The sequence below is a fragment of the Chaetodon trifascialis genome, chromosome 10 (assembly GCF_039877785.1).
Source record: "Chaetodon trifascialis isolate fChaTrf1 chromosome 10, fChaTrf1.hap1, whole genome shotgun sequence".
NCBI classification, from domain to species: domain Eukaryota; kingdom Metazoa; phylum Chordata; class Actinopteri; order Chaetodontiformes; family Chaetodontidae; genus Chaetodon; species Chaetodon trifascialis.
The window spans coordinates 15,426,077-15,450,512 of record NC_092065.1 but is presented as its reverse complement, the minus strand read 5'-3'; the positions used below and the strand labels follow the sequence as shown (position 1 = coordinate 15,450,512).

The 24,436-nt window shown below is 42.8% G+C and overlaps 2 protein-coding genes across 2 annotated transcripts; both read right to left on the bottom strand.

Annotated features, from left to right (window-relative positions):
- Window positions 1-371: 371 nt before the first annotated feature.
- On the bottom strand, window positions 372-18,837 carry LOC139337266 (DENN domain-containing protein 5B-like). Its single transcript, XM_070971781.1, has 21 exons — window positions 18,537-18,837; window positions 14,324-14,433; window positions 12,968-13,688; window positions 12,108-12,295; window positions 10,535-11,032; window positions 10,183-10,414; window positions 9,226-9,376; window positions 8,504-8,594; window positions 8,296-8,415; window positions 8,042-8,194; window positions 7,805-7,883; window positions 7,636-7,711; window positions 7,323-7,451; window positions 7,089-7,210; window positions 6,675-6,820; window positions 6,454-6,572; window positions 5,478-5,662; window positions 5,210-5,292; window positions 4,618-4,744; window positions 2,646-2,820; window positions 372-1,779 (listed from the first exon to the last, which is right to left on the bottom strand). The coding sequence occupies exons 1-21, from the start codon at window positions 18,643-18,645 to the stop codon at window positions 1,596-1,598; spliced, it is 3,798 nt and encodes a 1,265-aa protein (XP_070827882.1). The 5' UTR covers window positions 18,646-18,837; the 3' UTR covers window positions 372-1,595.
- Window positions 18,838-20,058: 1,221 nt separating this feature from the next.
- armc10 (armadillo repeat containing 10) lies at window positions 20,059-23,972 on the bottom strand. The gene is made up of 6 exons (XM_070973046.1): window positions 23,437-23,972; window positions 23,014-23,159; window positions 22,659-22,793; window positions 22,379-22,555; window positions 22,091-22,162; window positions 20,059-21,966 (listed from the first exon to the last, which is right to left on the bottom strand). Exons 1-6 carry the CDS (start codon window positions 23,690-23,692, stop codon window positions 21,715-21,717), a joined length of 1,038 nt encoding a protein of 345 aa, XP_070829147.1. The 5' UTR covers window positions 23,693-23,972; the 3' UTR covers window positions 20,059-21,714.
- Window positions 23,973-24,436: the final 464 nt, after the last annotated feature.

The following is a 24,436-nucleotide window of genomic DNA, read 5'->3' as shown; positions in this document are numbered from 1 at the left end:
CAATTGTAGAATACTCTCATTAGTCTCTTCCCTTTGTGCGTACACTTCAATCATGTAATTCGAGACGCATCAGAGTTTGATGCTCCCATGCTCCCCAGTGTTGATAAAAAATCAGCATGAAAAGCTTCAGGGCTATTAAACTTAATTGCATTCCACTACAGGAGCCTGTTCTCATATGGTGTAGTGTAATTGATCAAGTTGGCGTTTGGCAAAGAGTTAAAGTCTAATTCTTTGTAAAAATCAAGATGCAGTTAGTCCTATGTATGAGTGTACACGGAACTGAAAATTACTCTACTATGCAAGAATCATATCCTTTCAGACACCACAGATTTAAGCAAATAGCAGAAAAAAACAAGACTAAGACATGTCACTTATGTCAATATTAACTTTAATCTTTGACAACACGTTTCATAAATAACAATTCGTTATTGCTTTCTCTAATCTGTATTTAAATGATAATAGAGGGTTGGTCATTGTGGGTTACATAGTGCTTGCAGGACAGTGCAGGAGAGAGCAGTCTCATAATTCTTCAACTGTTAAATTAAATGCAACATCAACATAATACCTAGCATTTCTAAGAACCTGTGCTCTGTTCATTGTCTGAAGACTACTGAACAGTTTAGAAACAAACAAGCGTGACTATTTTCCACATTATCAGTAAAGTGTGTCCATAGTGGAATCTATTGTTTCACAGACACAAACAAGATGCCTTTATACAGAAAAATATGCCACTAATTCATTACAGTATAATAACAAATGGGCACAATTCTATTAAAGATCTAACGAAGAAAAATATTTACAAAGAGAGCGGAAAAAAAGCTTTCTGACAATGTGACAAAGACTATTTGAACTGACACAATTAGGACACCAGTTTGGTTTCTGTATTTCACCAACTGAGAATTTCACGAGCACAACTCTGCAGTGTGTGACCCCAAATCGAAATAAACAATGAGAAACAGGCAAGTTGTTACACGGTATAACACGAGCATAATAAGATAACATTTTGTAACATATTACAGGGTGGGAACATTATCTTTCTGGAGTATAGTTACTAAGATGTCCAATGAATGAAGTCAGGAAAAATCTTGATATACTAAGGCCTGAGTCCTGATGTTTCAGATCACAACACATTAAGACATAAAACAGATTTTGGCCATGCATGTGCTTAGTTTAAAATTCAAGTGCAAGCAATACAGCGGTTGAAGGAGAGTTATAGTTGTCCCAGGGTCAGGTACAGTAAATGATGTGAGCTGTGAAAATATCTACTGTATATGTGAGATGATGAATGACTCTCTATTTCTCCTTGGGGAAACAGAATTTCACAGTGTAAACAAGCATAGGAAAAATCTGACTATTTCCTGAAGCAAATACAGTATATAAGACATTTACATCAGGGATCAAGGCAATATGTTTGGAGCTCGAGTTGCCAGAGACTTCATCTAGTCCACTGTCCTTTTTTATCATGAAGTCACATTTCTCAAGTGTCTGAATGAACTTCCTTTTTCCCCACTGATGGAAAGATGGATATTTGAACCCGTCAGCATTCCTGCAGTAGATGATAGAGCAGGGGCTGAACTCTGCGCTCCCCGTCACGGTCAGAGGTCAACTCCTTTAACCAGTGCAGTCTCCAGGGTGATGGTAAACTCATTGAGTGTGTATAGGATGCGAGAGAGGGAGAGTACAGCGGCACGGTCCCGCAGCAGAGCACCTTCCTCGTACATCCGAGCTGTCAGGGGAAACTCTGCCAGCAGGGGGAGCCACTGAGAGAGAAGCCGGTCCCTGCCAAGAGACACAGATCAGTGTTCAATAACGGTCCCATAAATGCCTGGTGACCCTTGGTATTGAAGTGAAGGTGAGTTTGCAGAGTTCAAGACAGAGCTAGCGACATGTACTTCAACCAGGAGGAACTACGATGCTTTCAGCGTTCATTAACCTGAATGTTCAGTTCATTCAATATTAGTCCAAAGCACGGACACGAGAACTCACATCTCTGAACAACCGTTAGCAAACTTCATTGCTACACTCTTCTTACTGTTTTTAAGATGGTCACTTTAATTGACAGACCATACAGAGAGAAACAGAAAAGGAGAGAGAAAAAAAAACAAGTGTGCTTTGAAATTTCAGCAAACTGTACCACTCAGATTAAACCAATATTCATTGATTCTGACTGCTGGTGCAGAGACAAGAGAAAACAAGTATGATGTGTAACAGTGGTGTCAGCTGACGTTATCTCACTGAAATTCTATTTCTGTTCAGGAGAAATAAATTGAAGTTAAATGTTGAAGTCTGTATTTCTTTTGCTTTGCAAACAACTATCACTGATAATGGCTTTTTTTCACATAGCCGTAACAAAGTAAAATCCTTAGTGAACTGAAAAAAGGTTCAGTTTTATTTTTTAACTTTTATTAAAAATGGACAGAGATGTAAATGATTTTTCTGCATCTCGTGTCCACCCATTCGATGGTGAAGGCCCACACTGCCTCTCCCTGAACTGTTATGTAAATGGCTCAGAGTGAGAGCGCTATCGTGCTGCAGACTACTTCCTCAGGAAGGAAATGATATCACGTTTGTCCATCACAATATAATATGACCAGGATGCTTTAAATTCTTTTTCTTGAGTCATCTTTAAAAGTTTGACCACTCACCTGATTCCCAGGCAGACGAACAGCTGGAACTTGCCCTCTTTTCCAATGTTTCGTGGTGAGGCGTTGATGGCGTTGACATAGTGGCACAGTGAGTCACAGGGAGGACCCTTTGTCAGTGTTGATCCATGCAGGTCCCCCATCTGATCAGCCGTCTCTATGGAAACCACTGCCTTCTCTATGGGAAAGAGATGGTCATACTGTATTGTTATACTGACAATAAGTGAAAATAAGGCTATAGAAGACAAACACTATCAGTCATGCTTTGTTGCATGCAGTATGATATGTGAAATTCACAGTGGGGGGAGAAGTACGCAGATCTTAAATTAAAAAGTCCAGAATGACCCATTGGAGAATATATATTATACAATATTATTGAATTATAATGATTGATACATTAATGTGTTCATTCATATTGCAGCTGGTAAAGGTGGGGCTCATTTTAATTACTTTACGTACCGCTGGGTAGCTTAATCTATACCACCACTACTACTAGTATTATTACTACTATTGCTAATTATAATAATATCTGAATGTGAAAAAGTACCTAGTAACTAAAGTTATCAAATAAACATAGTGGAGTAAAATGTAGTGGAGTACCACCTCCCTTACTGCAACTGATTTCATAGAATTCTTCACTCCTTAAATTGATGAAATGAGAAAAACGATACCCCTCATTCTCTCACTGCCCACCCAGGATGAGGCGACTACAAGCAGACTAGTTTACTCAGTCTTATTCCTTCTAAGTTTATTAAGCTCTTTTTTCCTATTCTCAGCCTATTATTGCTACAGATGCTAAACAGTTGTCTTATTAGTCAAACTGTACCTTCACTTTGTACAACAAGGGTATCAGAACACTCATGGAGAAACATAACTTGGACTCTGATCAACAGCTACAGACCAATCACAAATCTCCCATTCTTTTCAAAACTCCTTGAAAAAGCAGTGGCTCAGCAATTTATACATCACATTTCATCCAACAATCTGGATGAACTTGATCAATATGACTTCAGAAACCACTTTGACAGAAGTGGGAAATGATTAACTACTTGCTTCAGACTCTGGCTCAGATTCAGTATTGGTGTTCCTTGATCTCGACACAGCTTTCTATACAATTGATCACCACATTCTTTTATGCTGCAGAGAAAGTTATATTGATGTCAGTAATACTGCTCCTCTGGTTTAAATCATATTTATCTGACCCCACCTTGTTTTACACAGCATCTGTTCATCAGACCACAAGAAGGTCAGTTATGGGGTGCCACAGGGATCTGTACTTAGACCTGTTCTTTTTCCTTTTCACATGCTGCCGCTGGACACATTAATCAATACAATCTTCAGTCTAATTTCTATGCAGATGATAATCAGTTTTACATCTCCATTAAGTCTGATGCCTGTCACCAGGCTGGTGAAAGTGTGAGGAATCAAATAATGGATGTCATGAAAATGCTGAGACAACTGAAATTTTCTTTTTTTTGGTCCAAAACAGATTAAAAATAAATTCTGCGATCTCACTCTGAACATGGCTGGTCCCACATTTTCACAAAGCCCTTGTGTTAGAAATCTCTGTGTCCTACTTGATCCTAATCTGTCCTTTGAACAACATGTCAACAATAGTACAAACATTGCGTATATTTCCACTTTCCACAGTGCCAAGACATCCTATTTTGTCCATGGTTGATGCTGAAAACATGTGTTCATGCATTTGTCTCAACTAGACTTGACTTTCCTCTGCTATCTTCTCTATTCCTCTCTATCCAACTTTTACTGAAAGTATAAAGTAGCAGAAAACAGAAATACTCAAGTCAAGTACCAGTACCTCAAAATTGTACTTAAGCACACTATTTGAGTACATGTACTTAGTTACATTCCACCACTGGAAATTCATTTTCACCACCACCAGATGGAGACAGGAAACGGACATCAGCGAGAAGCAAAACATCACTTCTAATGAACTCACACTCATAGTACTTACCCACAAAGTCCCAAACAAATACGTTCCTCTGGAAAAGACGATTGGATTTGATCCCATGCAGGAGGAACTTCTCCAAGGAAAGCACCAGACCTCCTTCACCACATAACAAGACGGTCAAGTTTCCCCTCTACGATGACAGAAATGGGAACAGAATTAATAGAGGCACTGTGAACAAGAGGCTCGTTTTTTAACATCAGTAAATCCTCTCATATGAGTGATAAAATGTGTTGTAATATTCTAAAATCCTCCACAGCAGACAACCTTTTTAATCTGAAAGGCTCTTCTTTAATTTACCAAGAGGAAGTAAACAGCACAGAGCAAATGCTCGTACATTAAAGCCTGCGCACTAAAAATGTTATTACAATGAATTGGAGGCCATTTACAGATAAAGTTACTCATCAAGTGTCTTCTGTGCTTTTAACTTGCTGATGAAATGAGAGAGGCTGGTCTGATACACAAATGAGACAAATGAGGCCCAGGCTGGAGAAGCCAGGGCAATGAACCATGGTGGAGACAAATATGCATTTGCAGTTTTCACCATTTTAGCTTAGTGAGCCAGCAGGTTAAACGAATGTAAGAGCTGAAATCGTACCTCTTGTTCAGGTTTGTGGAAGTGTTTAACAAGGTTATTTGCTGCCTCCCTCATGTCCTCTTGTACTTCAACAGACAGCATTCCTGACAAGATAAATCGAGAACAGTCAAAAATAGAAACATGAGGATGAAAGATGACAGACACAAGGGGAAGTGGACAGGGGCTAAACAGAAAGGTGATACAGGGAGCAGAATCTGTTATTATAGCGAGCTTACAAACAAGTAGGTCAGCTATTGTGCTAAAGAATGTGTTCTTTGTCAGTACGTACTGCTTCGGCTGCCAAGCGATCCCAGCACTGTCCGCACACTCTGGGAAGGAGAGGCCAGCTCCGGAGGCGTCCCTGTCCACCTTCCAGCATCCTCCTCTCCACCAGGTGACACCAGCTGACCAATGAGAACTCTCTCCAAGCTGCCATCACCCACGCCTTTCCCTAGCCATCGGCCGCAAGGGAACCTGATGGGAAGGAAAACGGGATTTCATTATATCCAACTCACAAACATTTGATTTGTTATACAAGGATGTGCGTAGGTCAGGGCCATCTGTTCCAATCAGCTTGTGTGGTACGGTGTTTGTTTTTCTAAATAACTTCAAGGACAATGGTAGGTTGGTTTGTGCTAGCCCATTAAGTACAAATCATATATAGTTGAGATAAGTGACAACAATTTCCCAAGACAATACATAAACAGAGGCATGCAAAAGTTTGGGCAGCCCAAGAGATTTGCATTCACATAACTTTTACTAAGGTCTCTGATCTTAATTTGCTTCTTTTGCTTCGGGCCATCTTGTTTCAAATAATAAATAAATGTGTCATCTTTAATTTTACATTGTTTGGAAATCAGATGATCTTTTCTCGCTTAGCTATTCACAGTAACAGAAATTTTGCCCAAACTTTTGCATGCCGCTGTATCTTTAGATAGTTGTGCTCTCTACTAGGCAGAAACTGTTTTCAGTTCATGACAAGATGGTTAAATTAAGTTGCAGAGACCTGAAGTACGCACCAGATAGGTAATCCATTACTTATGTTCTATGTCTACATTACATTCTTATCATGTGATAAAGCAACGTTCTCCTGAGAATGTTTACGGAATCTGAGATATCCAATATATGACAGTCAGGATCATTTAGATGTCATCATATCTATCAAAGCAGGAGCTGCTGTCCACAAACGCATTCTTGTACAATTAGCTCCTGTGCTGTGCAGTCAGTGTTTAAAGTTGAAGCCAAGGCCAGAGGAAGAGCCTTACTTGTAGGTGTGTCCAGTGATCTCATTATACACCATCACACAGTCTATCAGACACTTGGCCAGCAGGCCAGAGTTCTCCTGTCCCAGCTGCAGAGTGCTCAGCCTGCCCAGGTTCTTGCACTGAAATGAAAAGCACAAAAAGCACAGTTGTGAGTTGTGTGGCTCTGTGTGCGTCTCTGTCAGACATGATGTTGACCTTAGTGCTGAGGAGTGTACACAAACCTGGAAAAAAATCTCCTGTGTATTCTTTGATATCTGTCTCACTCCTGAATCACCCAGCTCTCCTGACACACACACCCATGGGTTAACTGTTGCCATTGCAATGCTCAGCTTCTTCATGGGTATTATAACAACACGGTATGGAATACCTAGAGAGACACAAAAGATTAAGAGCAAAGTTTCAATAGGATTTTTGATATTTTGCATCGGGGCAGTTTTAATGTCTATTGATTGAGGTCTAGAGGGTCTGAGTGAATCCAAGGGATACTGGGTGTTATGCAAGTATATAAGGCCAGTGGGTGGAGATGGGGGTGGTTGGGGTTGTAAAACAACCCAAAGCAAACTTTCAGTATCCTTGAAAGCTATAACCCTGCCAGTAAATTCTAGCATTTTGTTGTTAAAGTTTCCAGGACGTACTGATGGAGGTGAAGACGCGTGTGAAGCAGAGGTAGTCCACAGTGTTGAGAGAGAGAAGGTGGAACAAAAACTGCTCCCTTTCTTCCTCACAGAGCAGGAATGCATGAGGTTTATAGAGCTGCCTGTCAGGGGACAAGAAAAAGGTAAAAAAGTCAGTCAAAATCACAAAATTTAAAATCCAGAAATAGAAAGATTTCTGTCTATGTGTCAAATGAATTCTGAGTGAACTGTGACCTGAGCAGCTCCTGGTTTGTAAGCAGCTCTTTCAGGTGTTGGGATAGCATTTTCTTCTCCAGAGCCAGGTGGATCCAGGCCCGAGCCTGACCCACTTCAGACAGACCCTCACTCATGGTCTGGATAAATCTGAAAGAACAACAGATAGATTGGCATGAGCAGTGAAAAACAAGCCCCTGAGAACAGAACAAAATGCTGGGGATATAATGTATGTCAAGTATACTGGTTCTCATCTAAACTTCAGCCAAAGTATTGAGGAGAAATTTTTCATCCACATTTTTTAGATGCACAACATCATGCTTGCTCTCATTACCTCATGTCTTGTATTAAGGATCCTTTCAGAACCTGAGCGCCATCATCAAAGGTTCTCTGGTCCGAACCATTAGACCCTGAACAGAGAGCAAGTTAAACACAGATGATCATTCAACTCATCGCTCAGTGACTCACAGTAGAAAAACATAACAGTCAGGTTGTACTCTGACCTGGAGACTCAGCTGGTGCCTCCGTCTTCCCCTGGGCCACCTGGTAGTGAAGCAGATGGGACCAAAGAGCAGACTTCCCCTGTTCCAAATAAACACCCTTATCAATATTCAGCCTCCTCATACAGCCATCTCCTTTGTGTTTGTGTGCAGGATGTGACTTTACACAAGGAACCGCAGCTCCAGATGGGTTTTGTAGGTCATCTGTGCTGATAAGGCATGTTAAGTTATGTGTCTGACCTGTTTCAGCTGCAGACCATGGCCCCAGGTTCTCTCCAGTAGGTCACACAGTCCGTGGATGAGTGTGTTCTCCTGCAGGCCTGTGATGTTGGCCTCTCCCTGACCCAGTTCCACGCTCTCCTTCCCCATCCTCTCCATCAACATCCGTTTGGTCTAAAAAGCCAGAGAACATTTGTGGCCTTAACCGTAAACGACAAGAAGAAAAAATCAGTGGCAGCATTCAGCCCCCATCACCTCACAGACAGATCTCTTACCTTCAGACGACACTCGCTCAGCAGCCCGTCGACAAACTCTCGGTGAGTCTGAGTGACAGCTTGAGGCGATGAGTCAAGCAGCTTAGACTGGCGGAGGTTCTTCCTTGTAAATGTGTGCTTCTGTTAAATGAGCATAAAGTAAGAAATCAGACACAAGCCTCTTGAGGCCACAGTGTTTGTCTGTGTGTGTCTGAACGCATGAATGTACCTGTCTCTGTTCAGTGTCCACTCCAGAGCGATCGTTCACCGTTGATTTCTTGGGGTCGGTCCTACGTGAAGCTGTAACACGACTGGACCACCTGTTCAGCCAGAGAAAACAGCAAAATAAAATTCACAATTCCAAATGTGTGCGACCATGGTTCTGTATTTAAAGCACCACGGCAACTAGTGATACGCTGGTACCCATCCTTTATTGTCGACGTGCCCCCACAGCCCCATCAGACGAGCTCGAGTATCCCTTCATCAACATAACCTGCCATTTTCCAAAATGTGTTCATTTTCATTGATTTTAAAGCAGCAGGTTGTAAATGACTTTAGATAATAATTGAAACCATTAACCATTACTTTTATCCATTTTGATAATTATTTTCCATTTACCCATTAGCTAAATGTTTCATTGATTCATTACTTTTTAATTATTCTCTCTGTAAATTACTTTTAGCTTGATTAACTCTGTATTGTGAAATCTATGAAAGATTAGCATAACATCAGTTTGTAATCTTATCTGGATGTTTTTTTTTTTCACCTAAAGCATGTGGATATGTTTATTGGTTTGATAATGAATATCTTTTTTTTTTTTCAATTAGTTGAGCTGCCCCTTGTACCCCCTGACACCTGCAGATGTACTGGGTTACAAATACCAGTGACTGTCATTGGGAAACCCAGTTCCAATGTGTTCTCACTGAATTACAGCAAAAAACAAAGGCTCACTTGTTGGTGTTTTGTCCCTGTGCGAGCACATCAGCCTGCAGCTTGGGGAAGTAGCCCTGCTGGTGACGACCCTGGCCAATCCTCATGTCCAGCAGATGGGGGTGTATAGCTGTGTGGTCAGCCTTCAGCAGCCTGCGCTCAATGGCCTGAGCTGCAGAAACAAACACAGTCATGGTTAAGATCCAACACTATTCCAGATAAACTGAGTCAGGATGAGTCCTGGAAGTGACAACAAAGACATTTCCAGGGAGGACTGACCTGACATGTCATGTCAACTCTAAGATAAACATCTTGTATTCAAGTTAGCTAAGTGCTACTAAGATTGCTGTAATTGCATGGAGACTCACAGGAAGACTGTGCAACAGAGTGATGTAATGTAATGTATGATTCGGAATTTCCCCTCGAGGGACGAATAAAGGAATATTGAATTGAATTGAATTGAATATTGAATAGATGGAGCAACATCTCTGAGTCTTTGATACAAAGCTCTGCCCTCTGCTTATACGCATAATGCTCATCCTCTACCATATTCTTTAGCTCAGCTCTCTCTAAATCCCTAACTCTACCCATCTTCCCTCCCTAATATCAGATTATGTTCCATCCCTTTTGTGTTTCAATGAATTATTTCATTTTAATTTCGTTTTGAGAAATGTTTTATCAGTTGAAAAGTTAGATGTACTGGTACACAAGTGCCTTGAAGCAATCTCCAGTATTTGTTACAAAAGGTAAAAAAAAATGGTGGTTGCAGATAAGCCAAGCAACATAATCAACATACTGTACAGTATAAACCCAAACAGACGGGCAGATGGTGACAGATTGGCAGAGTCCCTCTTGAAAATCTGGCATCATTCCGCTCAACTGGGGCTTCACTCTATTTTCTGTGACTAAGCTTGCAACAGCATGTATGTCATCGTGCTTTATTTCACCCTCTTTTATTCATGAGCGCCTTCACAGTACCTGACTCAAAGAGCAAGGTGCATTTCCTGTAGCGACAGTTACGGGAGTCCTCTTCGTCTGTGTCATACAGTCGCTCTCTCTCCAGACGGCTGTCAAATAGCTGTTGCATTGGCTCTCTATCTGCCCAGCGAGATATCACCTTCCCATCCACAAAAGCAGAAAACATGGATGTCTCCAGGAACCGGGACAAAAAGTGCAAGTGTGTCCTAGGCTGAACTGCGAGGAAGGAACCCTGAAACATTGAAAAGCACAAACACTTTCAGCATAAAGAAGGTTTCTACCACAATCAAAAGTATTTCAAAGCACAGAAAAACAATCTTAACACTTTGGGCAGTGACAGCTGCTGAAGTACCTTGTCAAAACTGAACGTCCCCTCTCGGTTGCTCAACCAGGAGTCCAAATCAAGAGTGCTGTGGATGACAAAGTCCTCATACCTGCCAAACATGGCAGCAAAACGTCCAGCAAACACCTCCCTCAGCTGAATGTTCATCTTTGAGGCCTTCAGCTCTTCCTCCTCCTCCTCAAACACGTGGCCCAACGTCTTCCCGCCATCTAACATTTTTTCTCCCCCGCACCTTCGTGCCAGAGCCTGCAGCCTCTCCAGCACCGCCAGCTCCTCGCCTCCGAGGTTCCCGTTCCTTCTGTCCTCCATCAGATCCTCCAGCACAAGGCTGCTCAGGCGAGGGGAGGCGGTGGCAGGCTTAGTGATCAGACCGCCCTGTGGTGGGAGCCCAAAACGCAGCAGCACCTCACTCAGTTCCTGGATTAGCTCGATCTGGTCTGGAAACACGGGAAGGTCCTCGGGGGCCTCAACACAGTGGTTGTCAATGTCTACAAAACACAGGTTGGCCTATGTAAGCAAAAAGAAGAGAGAGTTAGGAATCTGAAAAACACTCCATCAGATAATCATAACAGGTTTAACTAATCACAATGCACAGACTCTTCCGGCTGAACTTTAAGATCCAATTAAGATCAGAGATGAAGATTTACATTCCATTAATAGATTCTTGGCATTTCACCATGATAAGCCCTCAGAGGATATTAAGCATGTGAAGGATTATACTGTTATCACTGCAACAAGGGAAATTGTGGAAATATCAGGCTTTCACGTTGGCAAACAAATCAAAAAAAAAACTGTGGCCATGAAGCTGCTGATCTTACAGAACTGTGTGAGAACAGGATATAAAAATACTGCTTCTGTAAGCAGCGGTGGAGCACAGTGCAGTCAGCAGCAACATGACCTTCACTAGTGACCTCAAGCAGCCAGTTTACAGCCTCGGGGGAAGAAGGGAGATGGACTGTAGAGTGGACGGTTGCAGACATCCTCTTACTCTGCAGCTTCATCCGACTAGTTAACGTCTTCACTTTTCACCATCTCTGTCATTCTAACACCAGGAGGAGATTCTATGTTTAGAAGGTTTTCACCGCATATCAATATTATTAAGTGTTTTTTCGGGCCACAAATTACCACCCATGCATCAAAACGTACAATTCAAGAAATAAGCGGTGATCCCTAACTCTCATTAATTATTCAGCAAGTCCCATTATTCTGGATATCTCACGCTCTGCATTTTTGCTTTCATCCCTGCCGCCCAGAGCTGTCTTTCAACTGCCTCCCTTCTGGGGCAGAGCGACTTCAAAGAGGCTTCAGTGAGATATTCATGCAGCGTGAAGTGATCTCGGGTGCAGGACTGGATGTCGTGAAAGGGAACTGCATCGTCTCAGCTCGACGCGCCGGAGGGAGAGGGCAAACTGTTGTGCATGCAGCACAGAGGGGATCAGCAAATGGTTGAAGGAACCTTTCAGTTTAACAAAACATTTTTTGATCCTTTTGCCAAAATGTCTGCGTGCTGAAACTCTGTCTGGTGTGCTCACACAGGAAGGTGCGGATCTATTAACACAAAGATCCTGGTTTAGCTCTGTACCTCGTGTGGAAGGTGGAAGGAGGACCGCTGAGCTCCCTCTCTGCGCTGGATACCCATCAGGAACGGTACAGGAGCATCCAGGAGGTGATGCAACGGTGCGGAAACAATGGGCAGGTAGATGTGTTGCCACTGGAATGGGAATAGCAAGGTGGTGATGCCCTCTGCCACTGTCATCAAACGCTGGTAGTCTGAGGAGGTGAGAAGGGTAAGAGAAAGATGGGGCAATAGCATGAATCAATCACTTTTAAGTACCAAGGCTAGAACTCATTTTTAAGGGATGAAGTACATTCCCTTTAGCAGCATTTTAATGAAGCTGTTTATGCAAGTGGATTATAGAACTATTTAATGCGTACTCCTGTTTACATGCCGCAGAGCACATTAATGAATGAGGCTGTTCCACACTCATTAATTTACAACGTCAGCTGCAGTATTTAACCTCAAACCCATCTGCCATGTTGTTGTTGTAGGTTGCGTGTGGGATCATTATAGTTTAAAGTTTTCCTTGTTTATTTTAAGCATTTCTATAGATTTTGTTTCATTTTGTACCATGTGTTGTACTTAATTTGTCTATTTCTATTAATTCTGCATTCTTAATGTTATATTCATGTCATGTTGTTAATGATACCTTGTTATGCCTTAAAACAGCTGCTTTGCTATGGTGCTCTTCAGTATACTCACACGTGTTCTCCTACAATGTCTTCAAACTGATCTTATATAATATACCTTATAATACTGTCCTTTGATTTGCTTACCTTCACCATGACTTCATTTGCATTTAGGTGATCAGTAAATGTTTTCTATGGGAATTTCTTAATTTTACTGTTATCTCAAGCATAGGAATAAATTAACAGTGTGTTTACCTTGAGAACAAAGCAGGACTTGTGTCTCCAGAAGTGCACAGGTAAGTAGTTGCACCATATTGTCCACACCCAGCAGGGAAAATGCCTCTCCAAGAGGGTACTCCCCCAGTGGAAGCTCACCAGGGCCAGGCCGCTGGCACACAATGGGTCCCTGCACCCCGTAGAACCTCAACGACCTGCCGGGGGGAGGCAGGGGCACCTCGTAGAGGATATTATGGATGTAGCTCTCCAGAGGGAGGGGTGGGGCTGTGTGTGATGTCACAGCCTGGTGCAGCTGAGACAGGAACTGTCGAGCAGCTTGAAGGAAGGGGAGCGGCGTGAAGAGACAGAGCGCTTTGGACACATACAGAGTGTCCCGAGCCGGATCGAAGGAGCCTGCACAGCCGAGACAAGCAGACACCCCGGCCAGAGACTCGGCGTCTGACTCATCCAAGCTGCTCACAAGCGAGTCCATGCTGGAGGTGGAAGGTGAAGAAGCAGATGAAGACGAGGAGGAGGAGGAGGGAGAGGAGGCAGAGGAAGCTGAATGGTGCTCCACATGGTGCATCTGGCAGAGAGTGTGCATGGCAGTGATAATCTGAGCACTGGTCACCTCCTCGTAGAAGGTGTGGACGAAGCCGTAGGAACGCGTGCCATCGTCAAAAGACATGGTGAATGAGTGGAACTGAGGATCAAGCCGGTCCGCCTGCGTGCGGAAGGAAAGACCCCTCGGCATACAGAACTGAAGAGAAGAGTGAGGGATGAAGAGGAGGAGAAAACATAAAAGAGGGTTCAGAATAAAGAGGCAATTAAAATGTCACCTTTAATTATGATACTAGGCATAAAAACCGTGGATTTTCGAAACTATATTTTTGCTTTCTGAATACATACATAGTGACAATACATTTATATTAAAAAGATTTAGTTAAACTATACATTTTAGTGACACCATAAATAAGTAATACAAAACACTGTGGTGTCTACTGGGAGGCTGTTCACGAGAAATTTGACATGCAAAAAGGTATGACCAAAAAAAATGTAATTTAATTCCCTCTGACTGCGAACGTTTCTTTCGAGGCTTTCATCATCCTGACCTGCTTTTCCGACAGAGAACAAAAACCATGTTCTGAGTATTAAGACAAAGGAAAAGACAGAAAAGAGTATATTCTATGAGAGCCTGCAGACAAGCAAAGATAAATGCCTCCAAGCTGTTTTTGTTGTCATGATCATCTTTTGTCATTTGAAACAATCTTCGTGTAAACTGGTTAGAAGAGCCACAAAACATTTGTCCTACAAACAAGGCACATCTTGTCCTTCATGATCATTTCCATTGTTGCGAGAGAAAATGAACAACAGTGAAGAAGAACGTGATCTCACCATGTTGACAGCATCTTTATTGAAGGGGTTCCTGTCTGTGCTTTCAGGGTAGTGCACCAGAACCTTTGACTTGAAGGAGCGTCGAATGGGACTCTGCTCAAAGGCCTCTCCTGAAAGACACACAGATGGACAGAGAAAAGGAGATGTTACAGCATTATTGGGTTAGCGCGGATCAATCTTTGGCCTTCATCGCTGCTGAGACAGAACTTATTACAGGATGAAAAGGACAGAGCGCAGGACGTCACAAAACGACGGCAGCTCTGATTGATGAAGACGCTCGTACAGGACGACCTTCTCTGACAAAAAAAAGTTCATCTGCTGTCGACAGCAAGAACCAGTCTGCAGCAAAGAGGGGAGACCCTTCCGAGGGTTATGTAACTCAACTCATTACCATAGAGATAGAGACCCCTCATCCCTGACACTCTGCAGCAGGAGAGGCTTTACGCTTGTAGGGGGTGTGCACAGGATGAAAACATGCTGCTTTTTTATCCATCCAGAGCGCTCTGGCCCAGGATAAAGGATGAGAAATTTTTATATAACAGCTATGTTGCAGTGCCTGCAAGAAAACCCTACAATATATTCCTACATTCTCAATGCAGAGATTTGATGCATTGCCGTGTCTGGCTCAGGTTTCTCCTCTCCTCAGTCTCTGCACCTTGTGTCAGCTTCTAGCTCCGGTTACATGCAGTCTGTGTGAGCATGAGCGGCTGAGGAGGAGCTGCTGAAAAAGAGATAGAAACTAACTGCGTGTGTATGATGCAGCGTGTGTAATAGTAGTGAATGAGATTCTTTCATTATTAATCCACTTCCTGACGGGGATGCCCTTGAACGGTCCTCTTCACTGTATTCCCGGCCTATTTCATCACTCCACCATGAACTCTCAGGCTTAATGCTCAGCTCTAGCTGACATCACTGCGACTCCAGGAACAAAAACAACTGCAAATGGCAACGTAACACTCGTCTCTCAGCTCCGAGCTTCAACGCACTCGCTCGGCATTCAGGAGCATCCACCTCACCTGCCCACGAGATGACGCACGGCACCCTGAGAGAAGAAACTACGCCGCAGGCAGAGTGAGGAAGAGGCACTACCTCAAGCTAAAGTGAGTCAAGCTGGTAGGTGGGAGACAAAAGCTAATGGATCACAGCGACATGAGGGGGAGTCAATGTTCTTTGCCACAGATACAAATTGGTGCCGGCGCTGAGAGGCAGACTCGAAACCTCGCAGAAGGACACCTAGTTGCCATGGCAGCAATTTCCACCGTGGCCTCGAAGATGGCCAAAGCTCGTCAGCAAATTACGTCACACCGAGCTTCATCAGCTGACCCAATAACAACCCACAGTTCTCCTAACAAGAGTTCGAGGGAGTATGAGGGAGGTTTGTTTTAGTATCTGAATGAAAGCTTAAATGCCTGTTGCAGTCGGCCTGTAATTAGCACGTTTCCTCCTCTTAATACATAAATGTACACACAGTAGAAACCACTGTGTGTGTGAGCCAATGAGGTACACAATACATCACCAAAGAATGCCGCAAATAATAATTATTTTCATTTCATTTAACCTGCTTTTTTTCTTGATTCACCAACTCATTGTTTGGTCCATAAAATGTCAGAAAGTAGCAACAACTGTTCATCATATTTTCCTAAAACCAAATGTGACGTCTTCAAATTTCTGCTTTTGTGCCACCAGCAGTTCAAACCAGAACTAGTTAATGTTGGCATTTCTGTTTTTGAAAAATAAATGAAATGATTACTTAATAGCTGCTGATCAATAATTTCAGGTTTCTTAAACCACGTCCAGATGGTCTTGATGCCCTTGATCAACCCTCCTTGGACAACCATGACTGCCAGTCTTCACACACATTTTATAAACGACTTATTGTTTCAGCTCTAATCCTTAGTACATAAAAACCCTCATAACTGTCACCATAATATTGATATTGTCAGTATTTTTGGAGGGCAAAACACTGGTTCATATTCACTCCACGGTTTAGACATTCATCACAAAAGATGGATGGCCCCAAATGGTTCCCCATCCCTAAAACAGGCGTGCTTAATCAGGGATGATTGAATAGCCATATAGGTAGACATCTGTCATATTCGCCGGCTGAATTACCCCCACGGTCCCATTCATCACATCATTACATGAGTAGATGAGGACAGATATAAAAAGTGGAGATTAAAATGACAGCAAATGTCAGCTGGCATTGACTGATGAGGAGTTATTCCTTTTTGGCTCAATCAGTTTAAAATCCCTCCGTCTTCACGTTACAGATTTGTCCGTCCACTGACAGTGAGTTGTATGACAGAAAAAAAAAAAAAAGACTTTGCTTTTCATCTAAGCCAGAGACACAGACGTGATGCCGGGCTCATACGCTTAAAATAAAAGATAAAAGTAAGTGCTGAGTGCCTAAAAATAATATAACTCACACTGACATTTCTGCGTACAAGCAGCACGTGTGTTAATAAGCCAAGTGGAAATCATGTACGTCTCTTTCTGATCAGCTTGACTTTATAAGGCAGCACTCAACTGTTCGGTCAGGGAGTTCTCGCCCTGCACTGATGTCATCCCCCTGTGACAGTCATCAGACCCGGACGGGCGCTGAAGCCTCGGCCATTCAGTGTGCCAACAGGCAACGTCACGTGAAATTTGATTAGGCTGCAGAAAACACAGTGGCGTCTATTGAGAAGCCAACAAGAGCAGATTGTTCCTCTGCAGGCATTCACTAATTACACACGCACATAAAAAGAGATACTGTATGACCCCACACATCCAAAAGAGTAATGCACATGAAAGAATAAACCTGCCTGGCTGCAGCTTATAGAATATGTATGGTAAGAGAGAGAGATCCCTTGAAAGGAGCAGAGCCCCCTGCTGCAGTGGGTCTGGGATGACCTGCTGTTACATAAGCAGATTGGTGGAGCTCAGATATAATAGCCAGCAGCACTGCCAGTCGCTGCAGGGAGCCAGCTATCAAAGTCCCCAATGGTTAGTTAGAACCTGCAGCAGAGCCCCAACAAGATACTGAGCTCATCCTAAATATACTATATTTGGCTGAAAGAGACAAAAACAAGCTCGGGTTAAGCATGTCTGGTTACAGCTATCTCTCCCCTGAAGATCTACATGAGCCACATTTCTGCTATGAAGAACACAGGGAGAAAACAGGCTGTGTTTGAGCTCCACAACTCAAACATGGAAGTGACGTCCAAAAGGTATCAGCACACCTGCATGGTTCTTCAGCCTCAGACAGAGGGGAACACAGAGCAGACGTCACGGAGGGCTCCTCCAGGGTGAGTCTGTCGTCACCGAGCCCAGGCGAGTGTCAACAGCTCAGCGTGGAGGAAAGCAACACTGCCTGGTGTCTGTATTTCTCGCCACCTCAAACACACCATTGCTGTAGCTGTCATCACCGTGGCAGCCCCAGCATCCACCAACACTACGGCACTCCCTCACCGCCTCTGGCTTTGGGTGAATAAAGGGCAGAGGTGTTTTCTTAAGACAAAGGGTCCATCTCCGTTCGGGAGAAGGAAGATGGTGAGAGAGCTGAGCACATCAGCTATCACATAGATTACCACTATGTAATCTGTAATCTGTAATCAAGCCTGTGTTGACCATGAACCACTGCCTGGATGCACCAGCTTTACTGGCCCAGGACAGGACGCTGATGTCCTCCCTCTATTCAACCCTTTCTCGGCTATGTTCCTCATCCAGATGTAGCAGTGGATGACTTGCAGAAACCAACAAAGCAATATTCTCTGCATTGTCTAAAAATATGGTCAAAACACAATGAACAGAACTGTGATGTGTTTTTTTTCCCCAAGCAGATTATACAATAGGGCAATACTGTAGTGTGGTACAGATTAATTGTTATTTTAAACATTGAAACAGCTTCAAGTTAATAGGAAAAAGATCATTCAGACAGAATAATGTATTAGCAAATTATGATGGAATTTATTTGGAATAAAATGATGTTTTATTCCACAGCATAGCTGCTCTCCACAGTCGCAGATTTTGTTGTTGTCAACATCGCTTTGAAAGCGAGAGACATGAGGCGTCCAATCAAAACACGTTTAAATGGATGTCATCCCAACACACACAAACAGGCCGACGTGAAATGGTAAATTTCTTCACATGAAGCATGACATGAAACACCTCCTCGGCGGTAGGGTTGTTGTGATGTGTGGATCTGTTTCGCTCATGTTTAGAGACCATCTACCTGCTCCATCGTCCGGCTCCAGGCCCGTCTCCGTGTCCACTCCACACACAACAAAATAGTGGGCGAAACGGCATGAAGCCGATCCTGTGGCCGCTGCGGTCCCGCTCATCCTCGACGCGTTTATGGTGTGAGAGCTCCGTTCACTTCTACTTGGCTTTGAGGATGATCATAGCGGATGCGGCTAATCCGAAATGTTTGGCTGCCCCTCGATCCGTCCGCTGGGTCGTGTTCGCCTGCCCGCCTGCGCTCACTGATCCGCGGTGTGACTGTGCTGGATGAGCCAGCGATGGTCATCTCGTTTGTTCAGAGGGGGGAGGAGGCGGAGTGTAGGCCTGGGAAAGAGAGAGGGAGAGAGAGGGAGTAGACAAAGACCTGAACGCATCATCATCGGTGCTTAATCAGCCTCATTTAAAGGGTGTTTAAAGGGTAAATCACGATTTCCCAAAAGGAGTTCGTCATTAAAAAATAATATTACATACATATATATAGATCCAGAAATGCATGATTATTCTCATTAAATAACATTTTCAAAAAAATCTTGAATCTGAATTTAGACTGTTTATTTTATTTGTAGCGCACACATATTAATTTAAAGTTAAATAAAGCAAAAATCATTAAGTTTAGAAGAAAAAACAAGTGAAATACTAATATTAAATGGAAATTATGTAACCACAAGGTGGACAAAAAATGCTTAACAGTCACCACCAATTTCACACATGAAGGTCACTCATGAGGAGCACTACTCCACCCTAGAAAACTGTTGGATGATGTTTTTTGTGGCTCTGGAGAGAGTTTTCTGAAGTCTGACAAAATAACCCTGATGATGTCAGCAGTCACATGATGATGTCTTCAGGGTTATTTCAAATTAGGCTCAATATTTTTTATAGGAAGCCTGCATTACACTAGAGACGTGGAGTTTGAAAGAAGTGGGCTTTGAACTATGGGTGAAATACAGAGTTCATTATAGGAAATGTAAGATTCAGTGTTTTTGGAAATCAACCCACAGGGATACTATAAGGTAGGCTTCAAATTTGACCTTTCTTTTCAAATGTCTCCAACTTCATGAATGAGCAGCATTAAATTGCAGGTGTTCCTCTTTATGGTTCAGTCAAAGGTGGCAGAGAACGAAACGTTTTTTAGCCTGCATAAATCAGGGCACGGCTCATATCTTTCAGATGTTTAATCCAACTCTGTGGTGCACAGTAACCTCTCTGAACTAAAAGTTGCTTCACTACATTTAATGCGGCCTGTGGGGACAGTAAGGAGAGCCCTACCACATGACCTAACAGGCAAAGAAAATAATAACAAAAGACAGTTAGAGATGTTCAGTGTTTTGGTTCTTAGGCCATTGAGAGATTTCTAGACAAGCAGAAGTAAACTGATGGAAATGGATGGAAGTGTGGACGAGAATTATTCCATGTTACCTGAACAGGACTCCTCTTTTTTAACAACAGCAAAGCTTGCATGTGTCTAGTTGAACATATTTGAGCAAACAGGAGAAATAAAGATGTCGATACCCATAAAATGTCATATCGGGCATTTATTGAACCATTAAAACAGACAAAACAACCATATTTCTCATTTATAGGCAAAATGCACACTAATTTTATTAAATAAATATGATAATATAGGTCACAAGTAAATCAGCCTCCAGCTGTATCTGTTCTGGTAAACCATATTGCCTGAGAGATATTTAGGATTTGGGTTCAATAAAATCAGTGTCCAAACATAAAAACTGTGCAGCATTTCTTTACACCTGGACTGGCTTCATGCCACAAAATCCTTGCATTAAAAATCATTTTCAGAGATGAACGTCACATTTTTCATGCAAATTAGAGGTACACACCCACACCCATCCTCCTTCCTGTAAATATTGTTAACAAGTCAGCAGATGGGTCCACGGCTCCAGTCCTCCAGCGAGACAACATGTGGACCTGTCACTTCCTGCCTGTCTTATTACAGTAAGTGCATAACTTAACATAATAAGGCTTGATTTTAACATTCAGTCGCTGTTGTGATTCAATAACCATTTTATGCATAAAAATGTGTTGTCATAGCTGTTATACAGACTGCTTTGCCTGAGGTCAACCTCTCCTCCATTTACTTTCAAGCTGCATATCTGCAAGATATTTATGGTAGCTGAAACAATCACAGCAGTCCAGACATCCTTTTCCCCCGCAACTTCCTCCAGCTCCTCCATGTGGAATTTGCAGGTGGTTCTAAGCAGAGAGATGCATGACTATACCCTGGATCAACTCTGGGGGTTTTCTACCAGGCAGCTGGTTGGTGAACCTTCAAAGTCAAAATTAACCCAGGTTGCATCCTTACCAGGTCTCCCAACCACCTCAACTCGCTCTTCTCATCTCCAAGGTCTTCTCAATACACTGAGCTTCTCACACGGTGGCAGAATGTGAGACCAAACACTTCTTCTGAAGTCACGATGCACTGATTCTCAAATAGAATACAGAGATGAAAAAAGATCTTGATCTTTAAATCCAGCATGTTGATACCTTGGCGAGGACTGGAGCTGTAGTGCATCCATTCATTTGTGTCTCCAAGGCATGCTGAGGTGTGCAGTAGGAAACCTCTTCAGCTCTCCATCTATGTGTCGCTCTGAGCCACAGACGGGTATTAAGTTGGGTCATGCTGCACAGGACACATTCTCTAGAAAATGTTTGGCAGTGGGTTTGGGTTTGGAAATTTCACCTGGAATACATCTTCAGAGAAAGTAGGTTAAATTCTCAGAAGGAAGGGCACTGTGGATCTTTGAAGGAAAATAGTCTCTGGCAAAACTCTTGCTGGCAGGAATAACACAGAGAGGGGGTGGCCTGTTTTTACACTCTACTGAATGAATGGCTTCTTCCTGCTTCCTGCTCACTCAGCGCTCATCAGTTAATTGCAGTGTAAGAAACTGGAAATCAGGGAAGAGGGGCTGATGAGGTGAAACAGATCATTTAGCCAAGCAGATGTGTGGTAATAATACTGATCTAGGAAACACAGTAGGTATTGAGTGTGGGAGTGTAAGCTGAGTATCAACAGGAGGCTACGCAGCCTGCTCTTTCATAAGCTGAATGTCAACAGATTTATAATTTAAATGGAAGAGTGATGGGTTGATGGCTTTGGCAAAGTGCGTGAAAGCTAAAGCTGTGCATGGATCCAAGAGGGCGGCGAGGGAGGCCTAGCTCAAGATGCGAGCCACCTGGGCCTGAATCTCCCCATCAGGGTGTGAGAGCAGCTGGACCAGTCTGCTGTGGAGCTGGGAAGACTCATCTAGCATGACCCGGAAGAGACAGTCCTGCTTCTGCCTCAGTTCATCAGCTACCTGGGCAGATGGCCTCCAGGCCTTTAAGTTCCCTGCAAATGTCAGCAGTCGCAGAAGCACCGCAGAGGCAGTCCGTGCATCAAACAGCAGCACAACAGAAGCTGGTGCCTACAGCACAAAACAGAGACGAAAAATGAATTATGCAGCCGGAAAAATACACAAACTGCACTGGATGTTTGACTTTCATGAGGATGATCAGATTAAGAGAGCATTTTCATTGCTTTATCCTTACCTGAGCTTGAACAATGTCATCCATCATATCTGGATTAGATGACAGATTCACGAGGACTTTGGAAGCCTGAACCTGAAAAGCAAATATTGAAGTGCCTCATTCATTCATATTGCACTCACAGTTCTACCGAACTTATCTGCTTTCCAGCAAAAGCTACACCTTTTCAAATGTATCAGTACATTATGATCATGACATTAGACTAGTTTAAAGGAACTTTTATAGCTTACAACAACAGATTTGTATAAATGTGAAGAAGATCAACCAGGTGCAACCTGAAAAGATACCAACCTGTAATGCTTCATTGCTCACGACAAGCAGGGAGAGTAAAAGTGTAATTGATTCCTTCAGCAAGTGTTGATGTTTATCTGTGACTGACAGGTTTGTCAGCAGTCTGAGAGCACCAAGCTGAAGGTCAGAATTCACCGGTGACATCTCAATCAGCTCCAGCACTTGAGGCACGTAACCCTGTAAGACAAGGTCAATGTTTAGGTGCCTGCCACAAATAATCATGACCAAAACAACTGGTTATTTGTGCGTGTTATTTGCTAAGCAGAACACAGCAACGTACCTTTATTTGTTCCTGGTTCGGGATGTTCATACACAGATTATTTAAAGCATTCAGAGTCTGCACTCTAACCTCTGCTGCAGGATCAGAGAGGAAACCAGCTATGATATGAATCCCTTCAAATTCCCGTATTAGATTCTGGAGAATCAGTGAAAAAAAATAAATAAATGAAAGGAACATGATTTTAAATGGCTGAAAGAAGAAATATAATGTCACATATACAGGTCTTTGAGTGAGATCAGTGTTGAATACAGCAGCTACATAATTTCATAATTGGATCACTTAAAATGTTACAATGACATACTCAGTACTAACCGTTTTGGGGGAAGGTTTTAGAGAAAGTGTACATTTACTGCACCTGATTCACAGTGAAGGCAGCAGCATTTCCCAGCGTCAGTAGGATCCGACATCTGTCAGACGGATTATTGCTGGTCTGCAGACATGACAACAGCATTTTCAAGTGCTGTGGCTCCAGGTGACCCGGGGACTGGTGGATGATGTCACCTGAGGAGCAAAATAAGGCATTTAACCGACATTTAATAACATTACCCATGTTTTCGCTCTAAAGGGGACTGTACTGTTCAGCTGTAGATATTGTGTACTGTCAACACCAATATCCAAGTCTGGATATCAAAAGATGTGAGCATATTTAGGGAATGATTGTGGTTGTTTTGTGTTTACACTCAGGAGACTTCGAGAGATTTTCCTTGCTGGAACAATCACATATGTTTAGATGTAGTTAGTGAGCATTGTTCGGCTCTATGAGCTCTGTGGTTCTTACCTGATGCAACATCGGGTCGGGGACACACAACATCCAGCCCAGACACTCTGGCCAACAGGCTACCTCGCTGTAGGGTAACTTCAGTGGGCTGACTGCTCCTGAGACCAGGACTATCACTGGTGACACTTTTCTTGTTTCTCTTGAAACTCCCCCAGCTGATTAGTTTGTATATTCCGTAGGAGGCTCCAGCTCCTGCAACTATTCCGAGCAATGCTTTCATGTTGCTGAGCCTGGGAGTAACACTGCCATCACCCATGCTGCTACTATGCCTTTAGCTAAGCGCTAGCTAGCTAGCTAGCTAGCCGACGTTAAGCTACAGATGGTCCGAAACGTTGTCAGTCAAATATGGTGACTAGTAGCCCGGTTCCTTAGTTAGCTAGCACTGACGACAGCCCATCGAAAGCACCACAATGTCCACCCAAACTAATTTAGACAGATTCATTGTTCTTAAAACTGGAGAAGTTTGCTGACAAGCCACAGTTGTCAACAGTGTTGTGTTCCCTTGTTCCGAACAGCCATTGTTGCCAGTTTGGACTGACAAATCCTTGCCCAATCAGAGCCTAGCGTATCATTCAGCGTCTTATCCGCTCCCATCTTCTGCTTTATCAGTATCATTAGGCAAACTCAAAACCACTGTTATAATAATGAAATATTTATAGTTAGTCATAGGTAACATAAACGTATTTTAGATAATGTTACATTAAACATCAAGAGTTTTCCCTCAGAAATAATATCTCTCAGAAATGGTAATAATAATCAAAATAATATTAACAATGAGAAGAATAACAATAGGGAAAAAGTTGCTGCTTTGTTGTAATAAACATGAAATTGTATTTGGTTTTGACAGTAATCAGTTATCAGTTATTGTGCGTCAAACGGAAAACCGCCCAATCTGGCAACATCGCCGAGAGCAGCTCAGAATGGCCGACCAAATCTTTCTCTGGGTGATGGCCGAGGAGTTTCTAAGCACGTACGAAACCTTGGCTTTCAATATATATTT